Source organism: Nestor notabilis, unplaced genomic scaffold, assembly GCF_000696875.1.
Source record: "Nestor notabilis isolate BGI_N333 unplaced genomic scaffold, ASM69687v1 scaffold338, whole genome shotgun sequence".
Taxonomy (NCBI): domain Eukaryota; kingdom Metazoa; phylum Chordata; class Aves; order Psittaciformes; family Psittacidae; genus Nestor; species Nestor notabilis.
This window is the reverse complement of record NW_009939496.1, coordinates 26,282-47,813: the sequence shown is the minus strand read 5'-3', so window position 1 is coordinate 47,813 and position 21,532 is coordinate 26,282. Positions and strand designations below refer to the sequence as shown.

Genomic DNA, 21,532 nt, shown 5'->3' with positions numbered 1-21,532 from the left:
TTTTTTTTTTTTTTCTTTTTTCCCCCCTCTTCCATTACAATTTAATGCTTATTAAAGGTACTAGTGCAACAATACCTCTAATATGTATGTGTATCTGTATAGCATTGCCTGGAAAATAAAACCTGTTGAATAAAATACTACTTATCACAGGTGGAACAACACCCACAGATTGCAAAATATGCCATGGAGAACTATAACCTCAGAGAGGAGAACAAAAGACTTCGTTCTTTGCAGTCAGTTAAAAAGGCTCAAGAAATTGATGCCAACACAATAGTGGAATTGGAAAAAGCTTTCTCAGAAGCTTCGGCCACAGAGAAAAATACTGGAGGTAAAAATATGCTCATGTTTTACAGTAAGCTTACTTAGCTGATTTTCTGTTGTGTGCAGCATATTATTGAAAATGTCTATCTTGATGTATTTTTGCCTTCTTCAAAGTGGTACCTGAAGACTGATAAAACAGGTTTACTTCATTTTATTCACATTGGCCTTCAAGCAAACACAACAATAGGGAATGTGAATTCTGGTGCATCTTGTGAACACCAGTCATGATGTCATTTTGCTGTCTTTAGTTGTCATAACTGCAATAATATGAACTATTCTACTTTCTTTCATGTGGGCTGTAGGCGCCCAATCTCAGTTGCTGTTCAAAAGCCTACAAATACTATCATTTTAGTAAAACTTAAGATATGTGATTTCAAGGGGTATATATGTTTGTTCTTTAGGTCATCATTTATATTCCACCAGCATATCAGTGGAAGGCAACTCGCTGGCATCTGTTGAAAGGCTGAAAGCACGTCTGCTACAGACTCAGAGTGAACTGGCAACGCCCAATCTCAGTTGCTGTTCAAAAGCCTACAAATACTATCATTTTAGTAAAACTTAAGATATGTGATTTCAAGGGGTATATATGTTTGTTCTTTAGGTCATCATTTATATTCCACCAGCATATCAGTGGAAGGCAACTCGCTGGCATCTGTTGAAAGGCTGAAAGCACGTCTGCTACAGACTCAGAGTGAACTGGCAAGTTCAAAACAAGAGTACGAAGAATTTAAAGACCTAACCAAGTGAGACAAAACAGTACAGAAATATCTTTCATTAAATGTCTTCATTACTTGTATTGACTTTTTTAAAGTTATTTTCAGATCCTGAATATGCAGTCTAAGTATTTTCCTTGCATATAGGAGAGGGCCAGGATAAGATAAATGGCATGAACGCAGAGAATGTTCTATTGAACTCAATTACAGACTAGGATACAACCATGGTGCAATCTGAAGGCACATCTGCACTGCTGCGGATTTCTTTGTCTTTCCAAAAGCTCTTCTTTATGCTAAGAGGCAAAACCAATGCTTCACAACCTGCAGGGAATGGACATGCCCTGGAATTCTAATAGTCACCTGCTTTAACAGGACAGGGAGAGTTTGGCTTAGTTTCCATGCTGAGCAAGTATTTTTCAGATGGAAGCAGTGACAGGAACTGAGAACTGACGGGGCTTGGGGGCATATTTTGGGGGTTTTGTTTTAGTGCAACAGTAGTTTCTAATATAACATCTTCAAGATTGCATGCTTAAGCCACCATAAAGTAGAATCCAAGCACCCCAGAAAATTTTGGCTAAGCCACTAGTTAATTTTTTCTCTCTGCTTCAAAGGTGCTTAAGAAAGCAATAATACCACCATCTTGAGACCTGTTACTGGAACAGGGATCTAATTCACATAAGAACAAAGATACGGCGTCAATAATTTGTTCACATCCATTTGCTTTGGCACCTAAACATGAGATAAGGGTCTATTTTATCCTTACTAATGTAGTAAAGAATTTATTGTCATGGTTCTCCTTGAGGGCAGCGGAAGATAATGCAGAAAGCCTGTGCAATACCTTCAAATACAAGTGAATAATACATGGTTTGGCTTAACTTGATCAAGCATTTCTGAAAACTTTAGGTCCTGTCACTGGACATACAAGGAAAATAATTGCATTTCCAACAAACACAATGGAAACTTCGAAGCCAATTGTACAAATCTATTTTTTAGCTTTAGATTTGTGTAGCATATCCTATGAGCTTTACTCTGATTGTAACATTACCAATCCGTCAATTGTCCTGTATCATTAGTTACAATGGTTTATTTATATCTTCACAGATTAATTAGTTTATTTTCCTGCCCGCTCAATACCTATTTTAGGTATTCCATGTTTTGTGCAGGTCTTCCTCTCTTGATAGTGTGAATGCATTTGTGTATTTTCCACATTTTCTTAGTGGAGGGCAGTCAAACAGCAGTGTGCTTTTGAGCCTCTGGATTCATCTCTAGATTCCACTGAGTTTTAAACGTGTTTCCAGTTTCAGAGTAACTGGATGCTTCCTTTTACATTCTTTTACATTCGAGTGTAATTATATGCCATAATTGAGTAAACTTGAACAATTTGACAGACTGACTCAATGTATCCTAATGATTCTGTTATCCAATAGCAGTCAGAACTGAAGTTCTACTCTGGTCCATATGTTTTGTTGCAGATGCTAAAAAAGGGAGGATAGGTGATAGCATTAAGCTGCCAAAAGATGGAATAGTGTATTTCCTTTTGTCTGTAGACTTTGACCCTGCAGTTGTGTTAGTAAGGCCAACTATCACTGTATCAGCATGTAGCTCTGCAGAAATACCTTATGAAAATCATTCCTACGTTTCTGCTTAACTGTTGAATTTCAGTTAAAATACTCTTAGAGAGCAAAATAATCTTAACAGAGCAACACTTCCAAAATACATCTTTAAAGGAATTTCTTTAACCCTGGCAAGCACCAGTTCAGCCTTCTCATATAACTGGGTAACATTTTTAAAGCTTAAAACCATATTGGTATGGGTGATACCACATTCTCGGCAAAGGAATTGCAGATCTCTAAGCTCATTTCTTACCGTGTAATGGACTTCTTCCTGACACAGTTCTCCATCTGCTTGCTTTGTTATGCAAGCACCAGGAAACCTCCTGGCTTTGTCATTTTGTGTTTCTTTTTACTTTTTAATACAGCAGTAGTGGCTTTCTTCTCAAAATAATGTATTTCAGTGTTTGGGCAAGCATTCAGCTTCAGCTTGCTCCTTGGCAATACTGCAGCTTATTCTTCCTGATGGGAGTGCTTATTCATGGAGTGGTTTTGACAGTAGTAAAATACTTCTTAAACAGGAAAAAGCATATGGAAATGGAATCGGAGCTTCAGTCCCTTCGGAAAGCAAACCAACATCTTGAAAACATTCTGGAAGCAACCAAAGCAAGCAAGCGCCTAGAAGTCTCTCAATTGCACAAGCTACACAGAGAAACTCTGAAGGTATGGGAAGAAGTTTCTTTAAAACTGCACGTACTTACATCTGAGTTGAGTGAGAACACAGACTTCTATTTGTATGATCTCTTAACCTAACTAGCGTTCTGGCATGTAATCCATATGGGGTAAACAAGATCTGATGCTTTTTTGTTCTGGAATACTTACTGATGATAATCAGATGACACTGAAAAGCATAGTGGTGCAGAACTAAGCACTTCGAGCATCTTATTTTGGTATTGTGCTTTGTAATCTTTATAACAGATCATAACCACTCCATCAAAAGCTTACCAGCTGAGATCTCGCCTTGTGCCGCGGATCAGCCCAGAGATCTTAGGTCACCAGTCTGAAGCTTTTCAGTGTTCTGAAGACGTGATGGATGATGTTTTGAAAGAGCCTGTTTCTCCAGAGGTGAATGAACAGCAAGCATATGAGGCTATGGTCGAGGAGCTCAAAGTGGCACAGGTGAGTGTTGTGAGTAAGAACTGAAGTGTATGTGTATTCTAAAGCGGTTTTTGGCATGAAATACTGGCCCCCTCACCAAATGTGTTTTCTTTTGCATGGGAAACTGAAACACTTGACGAGTACTTAAGGCTTTGCTAAACAGATCTCTAATTATACATGTCTGTATACATAGATACATAACTGTACTTAAAAAGATTTACCATGTAAATGTTGAAAGGGTCTTGAGTTGAATATCATAAGTAGTTTAAGATACACAAAGCATTTGATCTTTTTCTATTTTAATCTGATAACTTGATTCCAAAGAAACTTCTTTATAAGTCTCTGGTGAGACCTACAACTGGAATAATACCTAAGCTTAATATATAATATGCATTATCTGCAGGAAACCTGTCAAATGATGCTTGTCCACCATTATACTTTGTCTTTTTTCTAATGGGCAGGGAAGGTCTTTAGTCATATAGTTAACTACTCTCCGGAAGCTGAAATTACCTTCAGTGCATATATAACCCTTGCACAACAGCTAAATCTCCTCTCTCATACTACCATAGTGCAGAGATCCTCTAATGATCTAAGCTAGTGTATATTTTGAGTAACTTGTTTGTAAAGTCTTATTTCTCCAAGATGAACATGTGTCTGAAAATGAAGTGTTTATTGGATTCAGTCCTTGTATTCCCTGACAGATTTTCTTGTGTTCTGGCTGTTTAGTTGGCAATAGGAGAAATCAGCTACTTAAGATACCAGTTTATTTTTGAATGTTCTGTTTTCTATTGGTTCAGGTCATAAAAAAGGAAAGTAGCTGACATTTTTTATACTTAATATGCACAGACTGCCATATGGCATGTGAGAATAGCTGGAAGATGGGTGCTCTAATTTTGAGTGTCTGTGTCACAGGAGCAACTGAGCATAATGCAGACAAAGCTGGATGAAGAGGAAAGCAAGAATCTGAAACTTCAGCAGCATGTTGATAAACTGGAGCATCATTCTGCACAAATACAAGAGGTGAGAGAACAATACAACACAGAGCCATGTGTGAGTGTGTATATGTCAAGGTGATATCTACCACACTCATATTACTGTGTCTTCAATGTATTTTGGCTTTGGAAAAATGTACATAGCATCATGGCTCAGGGCTGTGCAGGAAGACAAAGACTTTATTTAACACAACACTGCAGGTCTGGGTTTTTGGGGGTGGTTGTTTTAAGTGTTGTGATTCTCAGCTGGCTTGATCTGAAGAATAAGCAAATAGACACTCAGGATGCCTGTGCTTGGTTTTGGCCAATGGGAAACAGCAATAGTCACAAGGAAATTTTCAACTTTGGAATGCTGAAAGCACTACTTACCTCAAGGAACTGAACTGAAATGACCTTACTGTAGAAAACATTTACAGGTCTTCCTTAATCACTAGGTTTGATTTAACATAAAGAAGGAAATAAGGCCTGTATAGTTCCTGGATCAATCTCATTTCTGATAGTTCTGTTCCAAAGTAGACCTCAACTCCTAAGCTGTGGGTTGCTTTTAAATGAACTTTTTAGATAAGGTAATATCTTCAGTTGTATCCAGACCTTTCTTGCTTGGACTTCTATGGATTTCAGATTTGCCTAACATCAAATTGAAAGAAAAATGCATCTTGTATTTATAACCAGTTGATGAAATGCTTTAATGCATTATTACATCATTATTACTGCTGTGTGACTTGGCCACTCCTACATTTCCTTCCATTTAAAACTTGTACTTTTCTTCTCAGCTTCTTTCATCTGAAAGGAACGACTGGAATAAACAACGCCAGGAGCTCCTGGAACAGATAAAATCGCTTGAAAAGCAATTTCAAGACAACCAAAGCAATACTGATAGTAAGTCTATGTAACACGGTCTTGGGTTAAACCACAACATGCTGCGATTCCATATGAAGTTTTTGAGGTATCTTAACATTTTGGGTTAACAATAACACATTTGAATAAATATTTTGGGTTGTTAGTCCCCAAAAAAAAGATTTTTTTTAAATGTTTATAAAGAATAAATCTCTAACATTTTCAGAATAGTTTTTCTCTGCCCAGTCTTGCACAGCACACAATATTCAGAATTGCTCTCTGTTCACTCTGAATGTGAAGGGAGTACAGGATATAGTATATAAAAAGAAAATATTAACTAAAGGGAAAATCCTCTGTTGGCCTAGGGACATGCAGTGATATTGTCTGGAATGGTTTTGATTCTGCCTCTATTCTTTATTTAGTTCTTAAAGTCAATGTTTAATTGACCTTTTCCCATTAGAAATCCTTCTTGTGTGTGTGACCTTCCAGGTTAATTCTACTGAAAATGCAGGAAGTTTTGTGAGACTTTCCCAGGATATTCTGCAGTGTTACATGTCCTGTATCTAGTTTCAAACTAACATGTCAAATATTTGGGTTTTGACAGTATTAAAAGGTGAAGTCTGTGACTTGCGCATTGTCCTGAATTCTGCAGACAAGGAGTTGTCTGCCGTAAAACTGGAATATCGTGCCTTTAGGGAAAAGCAAGAGAAAGAAATGAGTCAGCTTTCTGCTAGACATATGGATGTACAGTTCCAGCTGGACAGTGTCAGGTATGTTGGCAGTTTGGTAAATTGCCTTAACCTCAGTTTTTGGAGGCATTCGGTAATTTAATTCTTTCCTGCATGTCAACTTGCACTTAGTGATCTCTTATTTAAAGTTGTTATTTTGTGTTTATGACCTTTGCTTATTTTGGTGGTGGGTTGGTTTTTTTGTTTTTAACTCTTTACCTGCCTGCTTCAGAACAGGGAATACAGTGAAAGGAGCAGAAAGAAAATAAAATGTGGCTTCCTTAACTTTGGTTTGCTACAGCATTTTTGCATTAAGCAGTATGTACCTGTAAACTTAGTGACCTCCAGAAATGAAGTGGCTGAAGAGATATTGTTTGGATTGGTAGGGTTTTTATTTTCAATTTATTCTTAAAAATTAACTGTTACTTCAGTCATATGAAGCAGGTGTCATAATGATGCTGCTCTAAAAATACAAGCAGAAAGAAACCATAAATAAAAAATAAATTGACATTTGACTACTGAAGCCTGAAAAGCTCACTGTGTTGTATGCAAGAATTGCCATTATCATTAGCATGACCTTAGTTATGTTGGAGTTTGGGTTTTGCTTGGCTTGTTGTGGTTTGGGTTTGGGGACAGGTGGCCTGGAAAGCTTAACTATGTCACTGCGTTATTATGGGTCATAGAATCATAGAACAGTTTGGGTTGGAAAGGATTTTAAGATCATCCAGTTTCAACCCCCAGCGACAGGCAGGGACATGTCTTGGCTGAAGTCAATTCTTGAGTGTTGCATTGTGAGACTGGGAACCTGGAATTGAAATAAAATGTGGTTTCATTGATGCCTTTTCTGTGTTAGCACAAGTACTATTTGGAGGATATTCTTTCTCCCTTAGGAGAAAGGCTCTCCATTAAGAATATGGTTCATAACACTTGTCTAGCAGCTCTTTTACCCCTTTTTACTTTTGTGAAAGATGCAATTAAAGTTTTCAGGGCAACAATCTAGAGGTAAATAACCAGAGTTGTGCAGAATATATAAAGATATGTAAGGGATAAATAACCTGGATATCAACTAAGCAAATGTAGGTACCAAAGATCTTTCTAGCAGTCTTTAGTCCAACAACTGGCTAAAAAAGATAATGTTGGGGGGTTTTTAATGGGTGAACACCAATGTCAAGACACAGTGACTGAAATTTCTATGGGATTTTGTAACTAGTAAATTATTTCCAGGGATGAGAGTACTCTGCTTTCTCTGCCAATGCCACTGAAGTGAATGAGTTTAAAAACCAGTTATCACTTATTGTCACTTCTTTCTAAAATAACTCTATTCTGTATATTAGCTGTGGGTTATTGAATAGAATTGATTGGAGCATTTTTATAATGAAACAAACTCAATGTTGGGGGTGGGGTTTGTTTTGTTTTCTTTTGACAGGCTGGAACATGAGAAGATTCTTGAGGAAAAAGCAAGCCTGCAGGATGACTATGACAATTTGCAGGAAGTAGCCAAGTTTGAGACAGATCAACTGAAGCAACAACTTGAACAAGAAGCAGAAGCAATGAAAACTGAGCTTCATGTAAGACAGTCAGGGCTTTTAAAGGACTTCATTATACAGCTACTTTTGTAGCCAGATTGTTTAACTCATAGAATCATGGAATGGTTTGGGTTGGAAGGGACCTTAAAGCTCATCCAGTTCCAAACCCCTGCCACGGGCAGGGGCACCTTTCACTAGATCAGTTGCTCAAGTGGAAGTTGACCCTTCCTTTGGCAGGGGTTTGGAACTGGATGAGCTTTAAGGTCCCTTCTGACCCATAGTCATTTCTGTTACTGTATCATTGGTAACAGATTCCACAGTAATAATAGGTTTCCTAATGATTTCATTTGGAAGACATACCCAGAATCTTTATTAAAACTTGGTGCAAGATTTTTGCAACTGCAAAGCTACAAGAAATATCCAATATGTTGCAATAGGAAGGTTTTTGGCTGAGGAAATAGCTCTGGAAATGTTGAGGGAGATGATGGGTTAATCAATAAAGGAACAAGAAACTGCTTTGAGAAAGAATCCGGACATCAAAATGCTGGTGACCTTTTATCTTGGAGCTAGCTAAGACTGGTTTACTTCTATATTTACAAAGCAGTTTCTTAAACATTTTCATAATGGATGTGATCTTGTAAATTGATGTGTGGCTTCTTGTGGAGGATCACTGTCCTACAATTCAGTTGGTGGTGTCCTTCAAAGCCTGTCACGCTGAAGGACTGCAAATCAGCAGCAAGGTTGCCCAAGGGCCTTTGCAAATGATTTTGCCTGCTTTTCTGCAGTGTACACTGTGCCTGCTCAGCAAGTTTGCTCTAAGTTTTCGTTTTTAGTGTTTAAAGGAATACTGACAGATTGAAAATGATAATTTTAAATTCCTTATAGTCTGATATCTTGAATTGCTGGTTGGGGTTTGAAAAATCCCCCCAGATTAATCTACAAGTGAAAATTCTAATTTCTCCCTTTAAAACCTTTGATATAGAGGAACATTATAACTACATGCAATTATAATCAATGGCAGGTGAAAAGAGCTGAGTGCTTAATATGAATAAGTTTACTTTTGAACTTTTCAGGGCAAAGCTAAGGATGTTTCTCTTTCCATTTAAAGTTTTGTGGTGGGTTTTTTCAGTTACCTTAGCAATTTTTTATTTTTATTTTGGTTTAAATGATTCTGAAGTCCTCATTGTAACAACATATGTTTTGATATTCTAGAATCTTTACGAACTCCTGAAAACAGAAAAAGAACTTAATGAAAAACTAACATTACAATTGCAAGAAGAAACCAGTTCAAAGTAAGTTTTAATTAGCAGTGGGGCTTATTTTCATCTCATTTCATTGGGTTTGTCGTGTGCTAGGTTTTCTATTCAGATGGGGATCTTGTATGTAGATGTGTAAGTGCAATAGGAATACACTTACATAACTTGATTCTTGTTAAAGCTTCCTTTTATTCTGATTATATTTCTTACTTGAAATGTTTTCTTCTCCAGGGAGCTCTTGAAAGAGCTTGGAAAAACACAGGTGGAGAAACCATCCTCTGAAATGGTGACCCAGTGTGAGCAGCAGGTACAACAGCAGAACTGAATGTCTAAATCATGTGTTTGCAGATTTCTTTGAGCATTAATAGCAATTTCAGCAGTGAGTTGGCTGTTCTGTTGATTACCAGCAAAATAAATGTAGAGTTCTTGAGTTCAGATTTTGTTAAGCTATTGCTTAATTTTTCTGGGATGGTGAACAACTTACCTCCTTCCCTTTTTTCATGGTTCTGTGCTTTACAAAGCATACTTCAAAAATAATTAAGTCTTTCCTTCACAATTATTATTTCTTCTAGGAAGCAAAACTGCAGAAATTGGAACGGGAGCTGGCTGCTGCTGAAGAGATGATTGTTTCTTTGAAGAAGACTAATGATACAGATAAGGTTTGGGCTTATTTCTGTTATTGATACCCAGTTTTGCAGGTAACTATGTTCTGTAGTAGAACTGAAAGCCCAGAGCAGCCTTTCTGTGCTTAGTAATTCTGTGCTTCAAGGCAATCCTGCCTGTGTATCTAGGTGAAATAAATCCTACTTTTTCCTGGAGTAAACATGAAGTTTTCAGGGTGATAGGAAACTGGTGTGTGTTCAGAGACAACACAACATAACTGGCAGTTAAACAAACAAAAATATCAAGGTGAAGCTGTCTACTGGACAAAATGTTCGATGCATAAACAATGCAGGTTTCCTGATGTGATCAATAGGGCCTTCCAGTCAGTGCCATGTTGCAATGGGCTAATAGAAAAAGTAAGAAAGGTGATGTTAAAATGTGACTCTGGGTATCTTTTGTTAATAAAAATCAAAGCATTTCCTACAGGAAAAGACTGCTCTAGTGGTTTGAAAGCTTAACTAGCAGAAGTTCCCAAGTACATTCATGCTGTATGTAAAACAGGCATGAGAAATAGTGCATTTACTATCCAGCATGATGCAACAGTAAGTCATTCTTTTTCCATGCTGAACTAAAGCATTTGCCATGTTACAAGGTCAGAAGAATCTGCTGCTGTCAGTGCAGTGGTGATCCTTGAATGTGCCTTTTCCCACAAATGTAACCTTAAACTGTAGTACTTATAGTAAAACCTATTACAGCCTGAGACTAGCTTCTCTTCTACTGAACACAGCAGGTTATTTAATTCTTTGTGTAAGAGCTTAGAACAAAACCCAATGATTTAACAATAAATTTCCTGTTACTTCTTTACATGTGCATATTAAGGCCTCCTTTTCAAACAGTTGTTTGAAATTTGATGTTGATAAATTACACACCAAAGAAAGTCCAGTAATAAAATGTGTATTATAACGTACCAAGATTAACTTTTTTATGTTGCAGGAAGTTGTAACTGACTTAATGAGGCAGATCCAGGAGCTGAGGTCTTCACTTAATCATAAAACTGAGTCCCTAGATGGTCTGACAAGAGAGCTCGAGGATATAAATGTATGTTCTGTCATTTTGAAGGGCATGGTGTAGTCCTTCAGAAATGGAAGGCAATGACATATCTTATCATGGGTCTCAAATAGCATAACTTGCTGTAGTGTTTTAGAAGGAAACTTCTTTGTTTTGACATGTTGAAATCTTCTGAACACTTTTTTGCCTAAGGCTGTCTTGAAAACTGAACTCTCCATGTGGTGGGTAAAGAGCTGTGTCTCCAAAGGGACCTATTCACATCCTGTAAACTACACTCAGCTGACAGTCATGCTTAGGTTTGCTCAGAAACTGGCAATTTAAGAGCTCAGCAATTGAAGCTGAATTGTAAATTCATTTTTGAGTGAATTCTTGTTGCTGATATTACTGTGTTCTCTATCTGAAAACATATATAAAGATCTAAAAATATATATTTGAGTAAGTGAATAAATATGATGCATTTTCTTTATTAAAATAGGTCTGATTTGCTAGCAGAGCAGCCCACAGAATTCTTTAGATAATGTGTATATATGAACTATGAATTCAAAAGGTCCTACAGACAAAATGTTGATGAAACACAATTCTACATATGGTTATCTGGTTTTTAATAATGGTTTTAGTGGTTAATATGTATTGTGGTGACTAATACCTATTAAATTAATCTTTTTTCATTGTTCTGAACTTATTTCTAATAGCATAGTTTGTACAATGTAGCAAGTATGATCTTATTCTGATTTTAGTAATTGACCCTGAGATTTTAAATGTTTGTAGCTGTCATCCCAGGATTTGTGAAATACATTTTTTTGTATTATGTTGGCCAACTTTCTCTGATGACATTGATAATACTTCCCAAGATAACATAAAATTTAATATAATACTCTTTGTAGTGCAAGTATAATCTTCTTCTGGCTGCAAGAGAAGAAAGCAAAGGAATCATACAGGATCAGGAAAAGAAGATTGAAGAGCTGAGGGAAGCCTTGGAGAGAAGTAAAATAGCTGATAACATTGAGGTAAAAACAATAATATTGGTATATTATTCTATGATTATGATAATTTGTTCAAGAAACCACCTGGATGTAATTTTGCTTAAAATACTTGCATAAAACATAACCTCATTTTGGTTCAAACTATAGCCAGTTAAGCTGTTCTTAAAGGAATTTTTCATGAGATACCTGACAAATTCTGTTATATTATCACATTACGTTACATAAATATTTTATAAGCTCCTTCATAAAAACCTATGCTAAAAGTCTGCTTTAATTTTGTTAAGGCCACTGAGGAGTCATCAGCTGAATTTAATGGCAACATTACATTAGCAGCTGAGAAATTAAAATAGGTAGACAAATATATTATGTTTAACATTCTCTCTTCCCCCACTGCTTCTATATTCAGTAACATTTTTTCTTTACTCATAATTTTAACTAAAAGCTCCATCTGCTGGAAACAGATTTAGGATGCATTGTTGACTTAACTACTTGCTTTTCAAATAGCATCTTTCATTTTTCAACTCTGTCTTTCTTGTTATTGCTCTCATGTTTTGGTGAACATGCCCCTCAGTCTAAAACCACTAACCTCTCCTTACAAGTAATTTCTGCAAGATCATCTGTCATATTACATATGCTTAATCTAATCATATAGCACGGATAAAGTCTTCCAGAGTAGTGTTTGCTTCTCCAAACCAAATTCTTAAATAGATTTCTACTATGTTTAATAAACAGATTGTCTTCAATAATAATTGTATCTAAATCTGACATTCTGGAACCCCAAATATAGTTGCCTGCCAAATGGATCACTTTATTATAAACTGAATACCAATTCTTACTACAGTCTTATCTGTGAGTGTATCTGGCTCCTGATAAAAATCAAAGTGTTTCTCCTTCTTTGACTTTGTACATCAGTTACTAATTTCCTGCATGCTTTCTTAACTGGACAAGAAGAACTAATCCAAGGTGGCATTTAAAATACTAAGTAGTGTTTCCCCTTCTAGGTTAACACACCTTGTGTAGGTATGATGCCCTACCAGATAGGGTGGGAGTCTAGATCCTAGAATAAATCCAGTGATACCTACAGAATAGCAGTGCAGTAGAAAGCTGTAATCACTAATTCAGCATGGCTGAAAATCTATATATTATTATTTCTTATTTAAAGCATTGTATCTTTTCTTAAGTATACATGATACTTTAAAACAGTGGTTGATTCCAAATATCTGACTGTGGTAAAAGTTCTCATTTTTGTTCTGCAACCAAGACACTGGATACAGAAAATATCCTAAAATAAGAAATTTATAGGTGAATGCTTTTTACAATTAATGATGAAAAAGTGGAGGAAAAATGGAGCTGCTTGCAGCTGTTGGCACTTTTAGCAAGAACTACAAAAATTAAAGTCATGGAATCAACCAGGTTGGGAAAGACCTTCAAGACCACCCAGTCCAACTGTTGCCCAGCACTGCCAAGGCCACCACTAACCCGTGTCACTGAGGGCCTCGTTTACACAGGATGTGAACACTTGAAAGGACGGTGACTCCAGCGCTGCCCTGGGCAGCCTGTTCCAATGCCTGAGCACCCTCTGGGGAAGGAATTGCTCCTCATCTCCATCTAAACCTCCCCTGGCATCTTGAAACAACTGCTTTAGAGAGTAACTTTGGCATTTCTTTTTTCACTCATCCAATGACTTAAAATAGAGAGACCTTCTGTGCGAAGACTTACATCATACTGTTGATCAGCTAATAAAACTGACAGAAGCCTCCAAGAAGCATGATTCATTGCTTCAATCTGCACAGGAAGACATAACAAAGAAAGAAGCTCTAATCCAGGAACTCAGGGAACAGGTAAAACAAGGAAATTCTTCTGATAACTGGCTTCTTGGGAGGGAGCTGTGGTTAATTGTAGCTTCGGGAAAAGGCTTTACTTGTCATTTTAGAGCATCTTGTATGCAATGCTCTTGGTGAAGAGCAACACTCCTTCCTGTAAAAGCAAAGTAGTAGCAGTAGTTCAAAAGCTTCTGAACAAAGGGTAGATAATTTTTAAATACTTTGGAATAGGTGTTTAGAGATCATGAAAATGTTTATTCTGAAAGCTGAATAAAATTATCAATATCTATAATAAAGCAACCTGAGGTTGTAAGCACTTTAACCTCAGGGGTTACTTTTTCCTCTGCTTAGCGCAAACAATATCATTATATAACGAAGATAACTATTGAGCTCTACAAATTATGCAGTCTGAGAGTGATTTAGAGCTTTTGCAGACCAAATAGTAAGCCTTTGTCCAAATTTTAGCTCTAGTCACATCTGACCTAGCCCTAAGTGATATATTTGTGCTGGCAAAAGCTCTAGTTAGGATAAGTTGTTTTGTAAAGAGTTCTTTCTTCACATTAGCATATTCTCTTTCAGGAAACTGATTGGATCTATACCAGTAAAATCTTTGTATCAAATCACGTTTTGTCGAGTAATGTTTGCCAACGAAGTTGATACTAGTTTTTCTGTGCTAGCAAGCTCTTTGAAAGATAGATTGTGTTAGCAAGGTGAACCAACAACAGGAACAAAATTCAGATTAATTACATAGTTTATAGTATATAGATGCTTTCAGAAAATGCTTGTTACATGCAACTGTGGAATGATTAACAGTTATTAGGTAAATGTACAAAATACTTATGAAAGTGAAGTCTAAGGTAATTAAAATAATCCATGGTGTATTGATTACCATAGAGATTTGGCTGCTCTTTACTATTTTGTATGTGTTATTAACTAATTCACTTCTCATTGGGGTTTCTAATAGTTGGACAAAGTGACAGAAGAACTGGACAAGAGGAAGAATGAATATGAACTAAAAATGAAGCAACTAGATTGTTGCTTTGACTCGTCTTCAGAAACATTTCCACAGGTATGGCATTTGTGACAGAAACATTTTCATTGTAATGACATTAAAACTCATTGAAAAGGACTCATAGACTGGACAATGTATCAAGAATGGTCAAATCCTATTCACCTTCTTTATAACTCTAATGTATTATTGATGACTTTGCCAGGAATTTATTAACATATGTCTCTGATTAAGTATGAAATTATGTAACCAATACATAGGGGAAACAGTTCCTTGCTAATAGTTTTTTGGTTTTGTTTCTTTTAACTTGCCAGTGTGCAAAAACTCCCCCTAAGTTTGATGTGAATTTGGCAAAGCTGTTGGAAACTCGTGAGCAAGAAATAGCTGATCGGAGGGCTTCTGCAATAAACCTGGAGCACCTTGTGCATGAGCTGAATGAAGAACGAAAAGCTAAAAATGATGAAATTCTAAGGCTGAAGGTACTGTGAGTTAATATCTCAGGCAATTTGTAACGTTAGAATAAGACAGAATACAGAGCTCAGATTTTTGATGAGCTCTGCTTAGTAGTCTGCCCATTAAAGCAGGAAGGCAGTTCTTGGTCTTCTCTTTACTTAGGCTGATAACAAATGGTGACAACTTGTTTCTGGTGTCCCATAGATCTCATCTTCCTAAGGACTGAGTTGTTCCGTGTTCATGAATATCAAATGGTATCATCATTTTTGCTGATGAAACTGTTCTGACTTATTCTAAATCAAGTTTCTAATGAAACTATGAATGGAAGGGTGATGCAGATCTTGGCCAGAGAACTGTGCTGCTTTCTGATAGTCTTATCTTCTCTTTTACTCAAAAAACATATTCAGCTGGAAATGAAAACAGGAATTACAATTAGGTCTTCAAATAAAACGTTTCCAATTTCACTTGCATAGGAACAATTAAATGAGTTGGAGAACTTGCGTCTGGAAATGCAGATGCTGGTGGAGAACAACAGGAATTTACAGAACCTTGTAGAAGCTCAGAGACTAAGCAAGAACAGGTAAAATAAACCAAGAAAACCTGTCTTAACTTGAAGCAAGTTAAGCAAGCGAGCAAAATAAACAAATGTACAGGTTTTAATTGAAATACAATCTTGCCTATTTGCTCATATGATTAGAGATTGACTCAGCCTCTTCTATGAAAATTGTTTACTGGCTTGTAAACTTTATTGCCTTTTAATCATGGATTCTTAAATAGAAAAGTTTTATAAAGGAAATGGGAATAGAATGTAAAATAATTACCTCCATAACAATTTCTATGTATTATATGTTGCCATATCACTTGTGCAGTTATGGATTCAGTAAATGGGGAATGTCTAAATGAATTCAGTACTAGCTTTAACATAGACATAAATGGAACCAGGCCTCTATCTTGGGTTTTTGAGGGTGAGGAATGAACTTCCCCTGAAAAGATGGAACCCTTTTTTGGGGAGTTTTGAGGTTAGTGGGTTTGTTGTTTTGTTGTTTTTTGTTTTGTTTGTTGTTTTTTTTTTTTTAATGGGGAGAGGAGGTATAAGTTTTGTAAAGAATTAAATAATCTGCTGGTTTACATCTTGTGAAATGGAATCTGAACTGGCAGTAAATAATTCTTTTGATATTTAGTGACAATTCATTTTTAAAGGACAACTTAGTAAACAGTAGCAATGCTAGGTAGGAGTTTAATCTTTATTTGCCTATTAGCTGTATAAAAATATTTTCCAGAACTTTTTTCTCTATTCAGTGAAGTATTAGTGTTGTCAGATTTAGAACGACTTTTTGGTAAGATTTAACATAGAAGAACTCTATTAAATTTGCAAAATGAAGTATTCCAGTTAGAAGATGCTGTAATTGCAGGTGTCTGTGCAGCTCCAATTTGTCCTGCATTATATGTATTATACAGCAATCTTCAACTATGGAAAGATTCATTTGTGGAAAACATTCTGTGCACAAGGTGGGACAGATAAGGTGGGATACTGAATGATGATGATGATGTCTTTAGGGCATTCTGTTCAGTTTGCAATCAGGTTTAGGTATCTCTGGTGGGGATATTCACAGCAGACATGTCTCATGTTATGGGAGCAGCTGATAGCAGCAGCTAGTAATTACCTTTTGTGTGGCCCAGTGTTAGAAAGTGAGATGATTTGATCATTGGAGGGTGTTTGAATGAGACCAAGGGCCTGCTCTCTTTTGGTATTTACATTAGAACAGGGAAGAGCAAGCTGTACAAGAGGGGTCAGCCTGCTCCTCTGTAATGCTAAGCTGGAGCAGGCTCAGCTCACTACTTGGCTAATACTAGAATTTGAAAGGCTCAAGCACAACCAATTGCTTTTAAACTATTGGTTTAAACCAGTAAAACTTTTTAAAACTCTAAACCTTAAACAATAATTATTGGAAGCTTTAAAATTCATGTAAGTATCCACTGAGAATAAGTAAACAAAGTGTGGTGCAGTTTTGTCCAAGTACTTACAAGCTGGATGTATATTTGGGTGCGTTTTGGAAGTGGGTGGTACCAAAATTTAACAAGGAAAATATGATATTTATTTTAGTTCTCAGAAGTTGTTAGTCGCTTTAAGCTGGCATTTAACTAACATTAACAAAAAAGACACCCACACATACACATACTCTGAGAGACTGAGGCTGTTTATAACATATGAAAAAGAAATCACTCCTGCTAGGTATGTTAAAGATTTTAAGTTACTGAAAACAGCAATCATTTATAATTGCATCAAATTACAGGAACTGTTAATCAATGAAATTTTTCCTTAAGGCACACTACAAGAATGAAGTGTTCCAATAATGTGTTGGTTTGGGGGTTATTTTAATTTTATGGTGTTTGCTTTCTTCCAACCAATGTCATCTTTATTAAAAACTAACAAAATGAAAAGTTTCCAAATCTTCACAATACAAAAATCTATGTGCTTAACTTGGCAAGACCACTGAGGAAGGAGTTGCTTTCTGCAGTCTATATGCACATGAGCATCATGGTCTAACAAAATATTTACCTCAGTCCCAAAGATGTCAACATACAATTGCATAGTTATTAAACTTTAAATTGTTTTCATTAAAGTGTTAGTTTTTCTGTATTCTAACAAAGGATTGATGTTCTTGGAATATAAAAGTTTAAACCCTTCTAGAGTTACTTCATGACGTTTGGTGCTCTGAGTAGGAAGATGTGTCAGGACAGCTATACACATTTACTGGTTTAATCTGGGTAAGATGTTGCTTTTACAACGTGTTTTCTCTCTTTTTGGGAAACTTTCCTCCTCCTTTGATTTCTTAGTGACCAGAAACATCCTGACATTCAGTACCTCAAAGAAAAAGAGGAGGAGGTTGCTGAAGAACAACATGCCAAGGTATTACCCTTCTCGTGTTTCCCTGCTGTGAAGTACTAATATTTTCTTCTATTGCATGGCAGAGAAACATACACTGATTTCTAGTGAATTCTAATAGATGCAGCCTCTTATCTCTTAAGATTTCTATTTTGGTCTAACACCAATGAACTCAGTGTCAGATTGCACAATAAGCAAAACCAAATTCAGACCATTAAATCTGACTCATCTCTAGAGCTGGAAAGTGAAGATTGTGTCACTTGCTAATGTCAGGGTGCTGCCAAAGGGAAGTTAATGTCACAGCGGAGGTTGCCATGGATCTCCCAGACAGAAGAACCCCCTGTTAGAGCTCTGCTCGGTATGAATGGGCAGAGATAATCCTGTGGGTCACTTGTGCTGGCATGAAACTGGAAATATGTGCATACAGCAAAGACATTGATATTAGAGATGTGAATTACTGGGCAGTAGGATGACTTTGTTAGGATCTGGAATGAGATAAGTAGCATCAATTCAGTGACAAAAAATTTTATATATATTAAACATTAAGAATGTAACTAACATTTTTGAACTTTTACAGAATAAAGCAGTGGAGGAGATACTGAAAATCAAAGCAGAGTAAGTTGAAATATTGTCCATTGAACTGGAGACTTGTATTAAAATCATTAATGCCAAACAGGTATATTTAAGTAATAGAAGTCCAAGATCTGAAACTATAAAAGGTGTACTTTGTGAATGTTGTTTATAGTCCTGCATTGAGTTCTTGCTCTTTCTCATCAGTAGGTGGTAGTAGCACCTACTACTACACTTTCTAAAATGGTAACATTGTATCAAGACTGAAATAGGTGAAACCATAGAAAAACTTAAATTGAAAGGGACATTTTTAATTTTAAATTATAAATCTTTTGAATTTTTATGTGCACATACCTTTTAAAATTGAAATTCTGTTCCTTTCTTTATTAATATCATACACATTTTACAATTTTAAACTTAATCTAATTATTTGCCCTTTTTTGTGTTATTTGTTAAAGTATTTTGCTTGAATAATGAACACTGATTATTATTAGAAGATTCCTAGATAGTATTTGCACTATCGTGCAAGTGGTCCTCAAAATTCAAGTGAATTGCACCATGGATGGATAGTAGTTAAGAAATAAAATACCAGATTAGTCGATAACAATTAATTTGAAAATGCTACTCATCCGTATTGCTTCATGATTCATCCTAATATTTGAGTTAATATTATATTTAATGGAATTCTTCCTATGTAATTAAAGATGAAGGTAGGTTTTTATGCACATGGTCATTTCAAAAGTAATTTATATCAAGTTTTCTCTAGTCTTGATTAGGGTTATTTTGCTTCATTGGTAAACATAATTTATGCAATATTTGAATGGTTATGTATAATTACTAAAGTTCATCTCATCAGGAGACAGGCTGCTGAGTTTAGTGGCATGGTTTAATATTCTGAGCCTGAAAGAATTAAAACACTTTCATCACACAAAATGTCTATCCAAAGTAGTGGTCCTGCTGTTTCTAGGCCAGACAAGCTCAGGGCTGTTCAGAGATGTTTCTGAGCAACAAGGGTGTTGAGGAAAAGCAACAATTTAGATGAAACATGGAGAGCGGCAGAGTTCATCTGCAAATTTAGATGACTTTGCATTAATTCTAAGTGTTCTTGTAAGTGAAGCTCCCATTTTCTTTAATGACTGGAGTTGTACATCCTGGTTTGGAAGTAGCATACTTCCCAAAAAGAGCAGTGACTCCAAAACATTGCCTAGTTAACAGACAGTATCAAACACCAGCAGTGAGCAGCAGAATGGAATTTTTCATTCTCTTAGCAATGAGTTCTAGGGAAAATAGATTGTCTCAAAAGGATACTCTTAAAGGAGCCTGCCTCCATGTCCAAGACTGACACAGTAATTCAGCTGCATGCCATTTATATTGAGGTTTTCTAATATCTTATGATTCTTTCATATTGGCAGATTAGAAGAAACCAAAAATAGCCTCAAAATCAAAGAGAATACTTGTCTTGAAATTACTCTGGAGATGGAACGAACAAGAGCTTTGGAGCTCAAAGCATTTCATGAAAAAGAAGAAATAAGATCAAAACTGGAGGAAGTGTATGAAGAGAGAGACAGAGTTGCAAAGGTTATATATGTGTCTTTTTTTGGTTTCTTTACAGTAGAATTCTATTCAGCAAGTAGAGCTGTTGCTAATTGCACAGTATTCTGAATTGAATTAGCAATCGAGGACTGCCTCTGAAAATGTCTTGTCTTGCAGTTAATATTTTTAATGCTGTTTCCTGCACTAGTCTAACTCTGGGTACGGAAATCACTGTTGCATTTCATACGTCAAATCAAGGGGTGCTTTTTCTTTGACCTTCAGAGGGATTTCGGGTACTGTCTAAGGAGGCATAAGACGAATAAGTATTTCCTGAATGAACTGACTCTTTCATCATATGTTACAACACACTTGAATGTTAGTATGTTCTAAAGAAGCTATTTCTTCTAGAAAAAAGGAGGGGCTACAGTCTACAACGTATTTATTAATTACAGGAAATGGACTTGCTGAGGAAGCAGGTTAACTCTCTTGCGGAGGAAAACGGGAAATTAATTGGTCATCAAAACCTAAAACAGAGGATTCAGTATCTTGTGAAACTGAAGAAAGATTACACTGAACTTACAGCGGTAAGTTGCAGAGTAGAATATAAATGAAGTAATGGCCTGACATAAAGAGCTAAGCTTTGAGAATGCAAACTAAAACTCTTGCTTTTCGGTTGGAGAGCCGTGAACAGATATCTCTGATTTTATGCAGCTGTGTAGGTTGTGGCTGGTCTGTCTCCTCACAGGTCCCAAACAGGGATCACCTCATTTGGTTTCCTCAAGTACATAGTGTATGAAACACTTAAATGAGTGCAGATACCACCTAATTATGTAAGTATGAAAGAAGTGAGTATAACTTCCTTAGTGCACCCATGTTTGTTCTGTTTTACAGGAGACTGAAAAACTACGAGTTGAAAATGCTTCTCTGAAAGAATCAAAAAAATGTGACACCTGTAAACATCGGGAGCAGCTCTAATGACACAGCTCCAGAGGCAGAGTTTTAAAGTGTACAAAAAAAGCAAAAACCAGGTGTCAAACTTACTTATTCTGGGACCACAGCAGAAGTCAAGTAATTTAGTTCCTGGATTTTTGGCTGGTGATAACGTTTAGTGAAGAATTGAATTCCAGCCATGTGGGCAGCTGTCAATGACCTATTATTGCCTTCCTGGCATTTCTCAAAATTTGATTTTTGTATCGGTGCTAGAAGGTACTTCCTTGAACCTGTCACTAATTCTATCAATGTATTTTTTGGATATTTTATACAGTACTTACTTTTGCCCACAAAGCAATGGGGCGAGAGGGTATGAAGAGAAAGATGCGTGTCGGTTGGAGGGCAGGATTCCTAGTGTGTTCCTGCACTATTTGGCTGAAGGGAAGAAGAATGAAGCTTATCTATGGATTTTGGAGTTGCCTAATCCGGCAGATATGTTTCTACTTGAACTTTGATGTGAAATAGTAAGGTAAAAAAACTCTTTAAACTGGAGTGTTTCTTTTTTTGTAGACAAATAGCATAGTAGAGAGCC

At 36.3% G+C, this 21,532-nt stretch overlaps 1 protein-coding gene across 1 annotated transcript in view; it reads left to right on the top strand.

Annotated features, from left to right (window-relative positions):
* The window catches only part of KIF15 (kinesin family member 15), a 33,123-nt gene extending 12,138 nt beyond the window's left edge, over window positions 1–20,985 (top strand). The window contains exons 12-33 of the mRNA XM_010019883.1: window positions 151–328; window positions 923–1,064; window positions 3,166–3,307; window positions 3,563–3,763; window positions 4,655–4,762; window positions 5,508–5,613; window positions 6,176–6,341; window positions 7,726–7,867; window positions 9,038–9,117; window positions 9,313–9,388; window positions 9,654–9,740; window positions 10,678–10,782; window positions 11,637–11,759; window positions 13,430–13,576; window positions 14,523–14,627; window positions 14,882–15,046; window positions 15,494–15,600; window positions 17,859–17,931; window positions 18,485–18,522; window positions 19,890–20,055; window positions 20,463–20,594; window positions 20,902–20,985. Of these exons, the coding sequence (XP_010018185.1) occupies window positions 151–328; window positions 923–1,064; window positions 3,166–3,307; window positions 3,563–3,763; window positions 4,655–4,762; window positions 5,508–5,613; window positions 6,176–6,341; window positions 7,726–7,867; window positions 9,038–9,117; window positions 9,313–9,388; window positions 9,654–9,740; window positions 10,678–10,782; window positions 11,637–11,759; window positions 13,430–13,576; window positions 14,523–14,627; window positions 14,882–15,046; window positions 15,494–15,600; window positions 17,859–17,931; window positions 18,485–18,522; window positions 19,890–20,055; window positions 20,463–20,594; window positions 20,902–20,985 (2,673 nt within the window). The remainder of the gene's footprint in view (window positions 1–150; window positions 329–922; window positions 1,065–3,165; window positions 3,308–3,562; window positions 3,764–4,654; window positions 4,763–5,507; window positions 5,614–6,175; window positions 6,342–7,725; window positions 7,868–9,037; window positions 9,118–9,312; window positions 9,389–9,653; window positions 9,741–10,677; window positions 10,783–11,636; window positions 11,760–13,429; window positions 13,577–14,522; window positions 14,628–14,881; window positions 15,047–15,493; window positions 15,601–17,858; window positions 17,932–18,484; window positions 18,523–19,889; window positions 20,056–20,462; window positions 20,595–20,901) is intronic.
* Window positions 20,986–21,532: the final 547 nt, after the last annotated feature.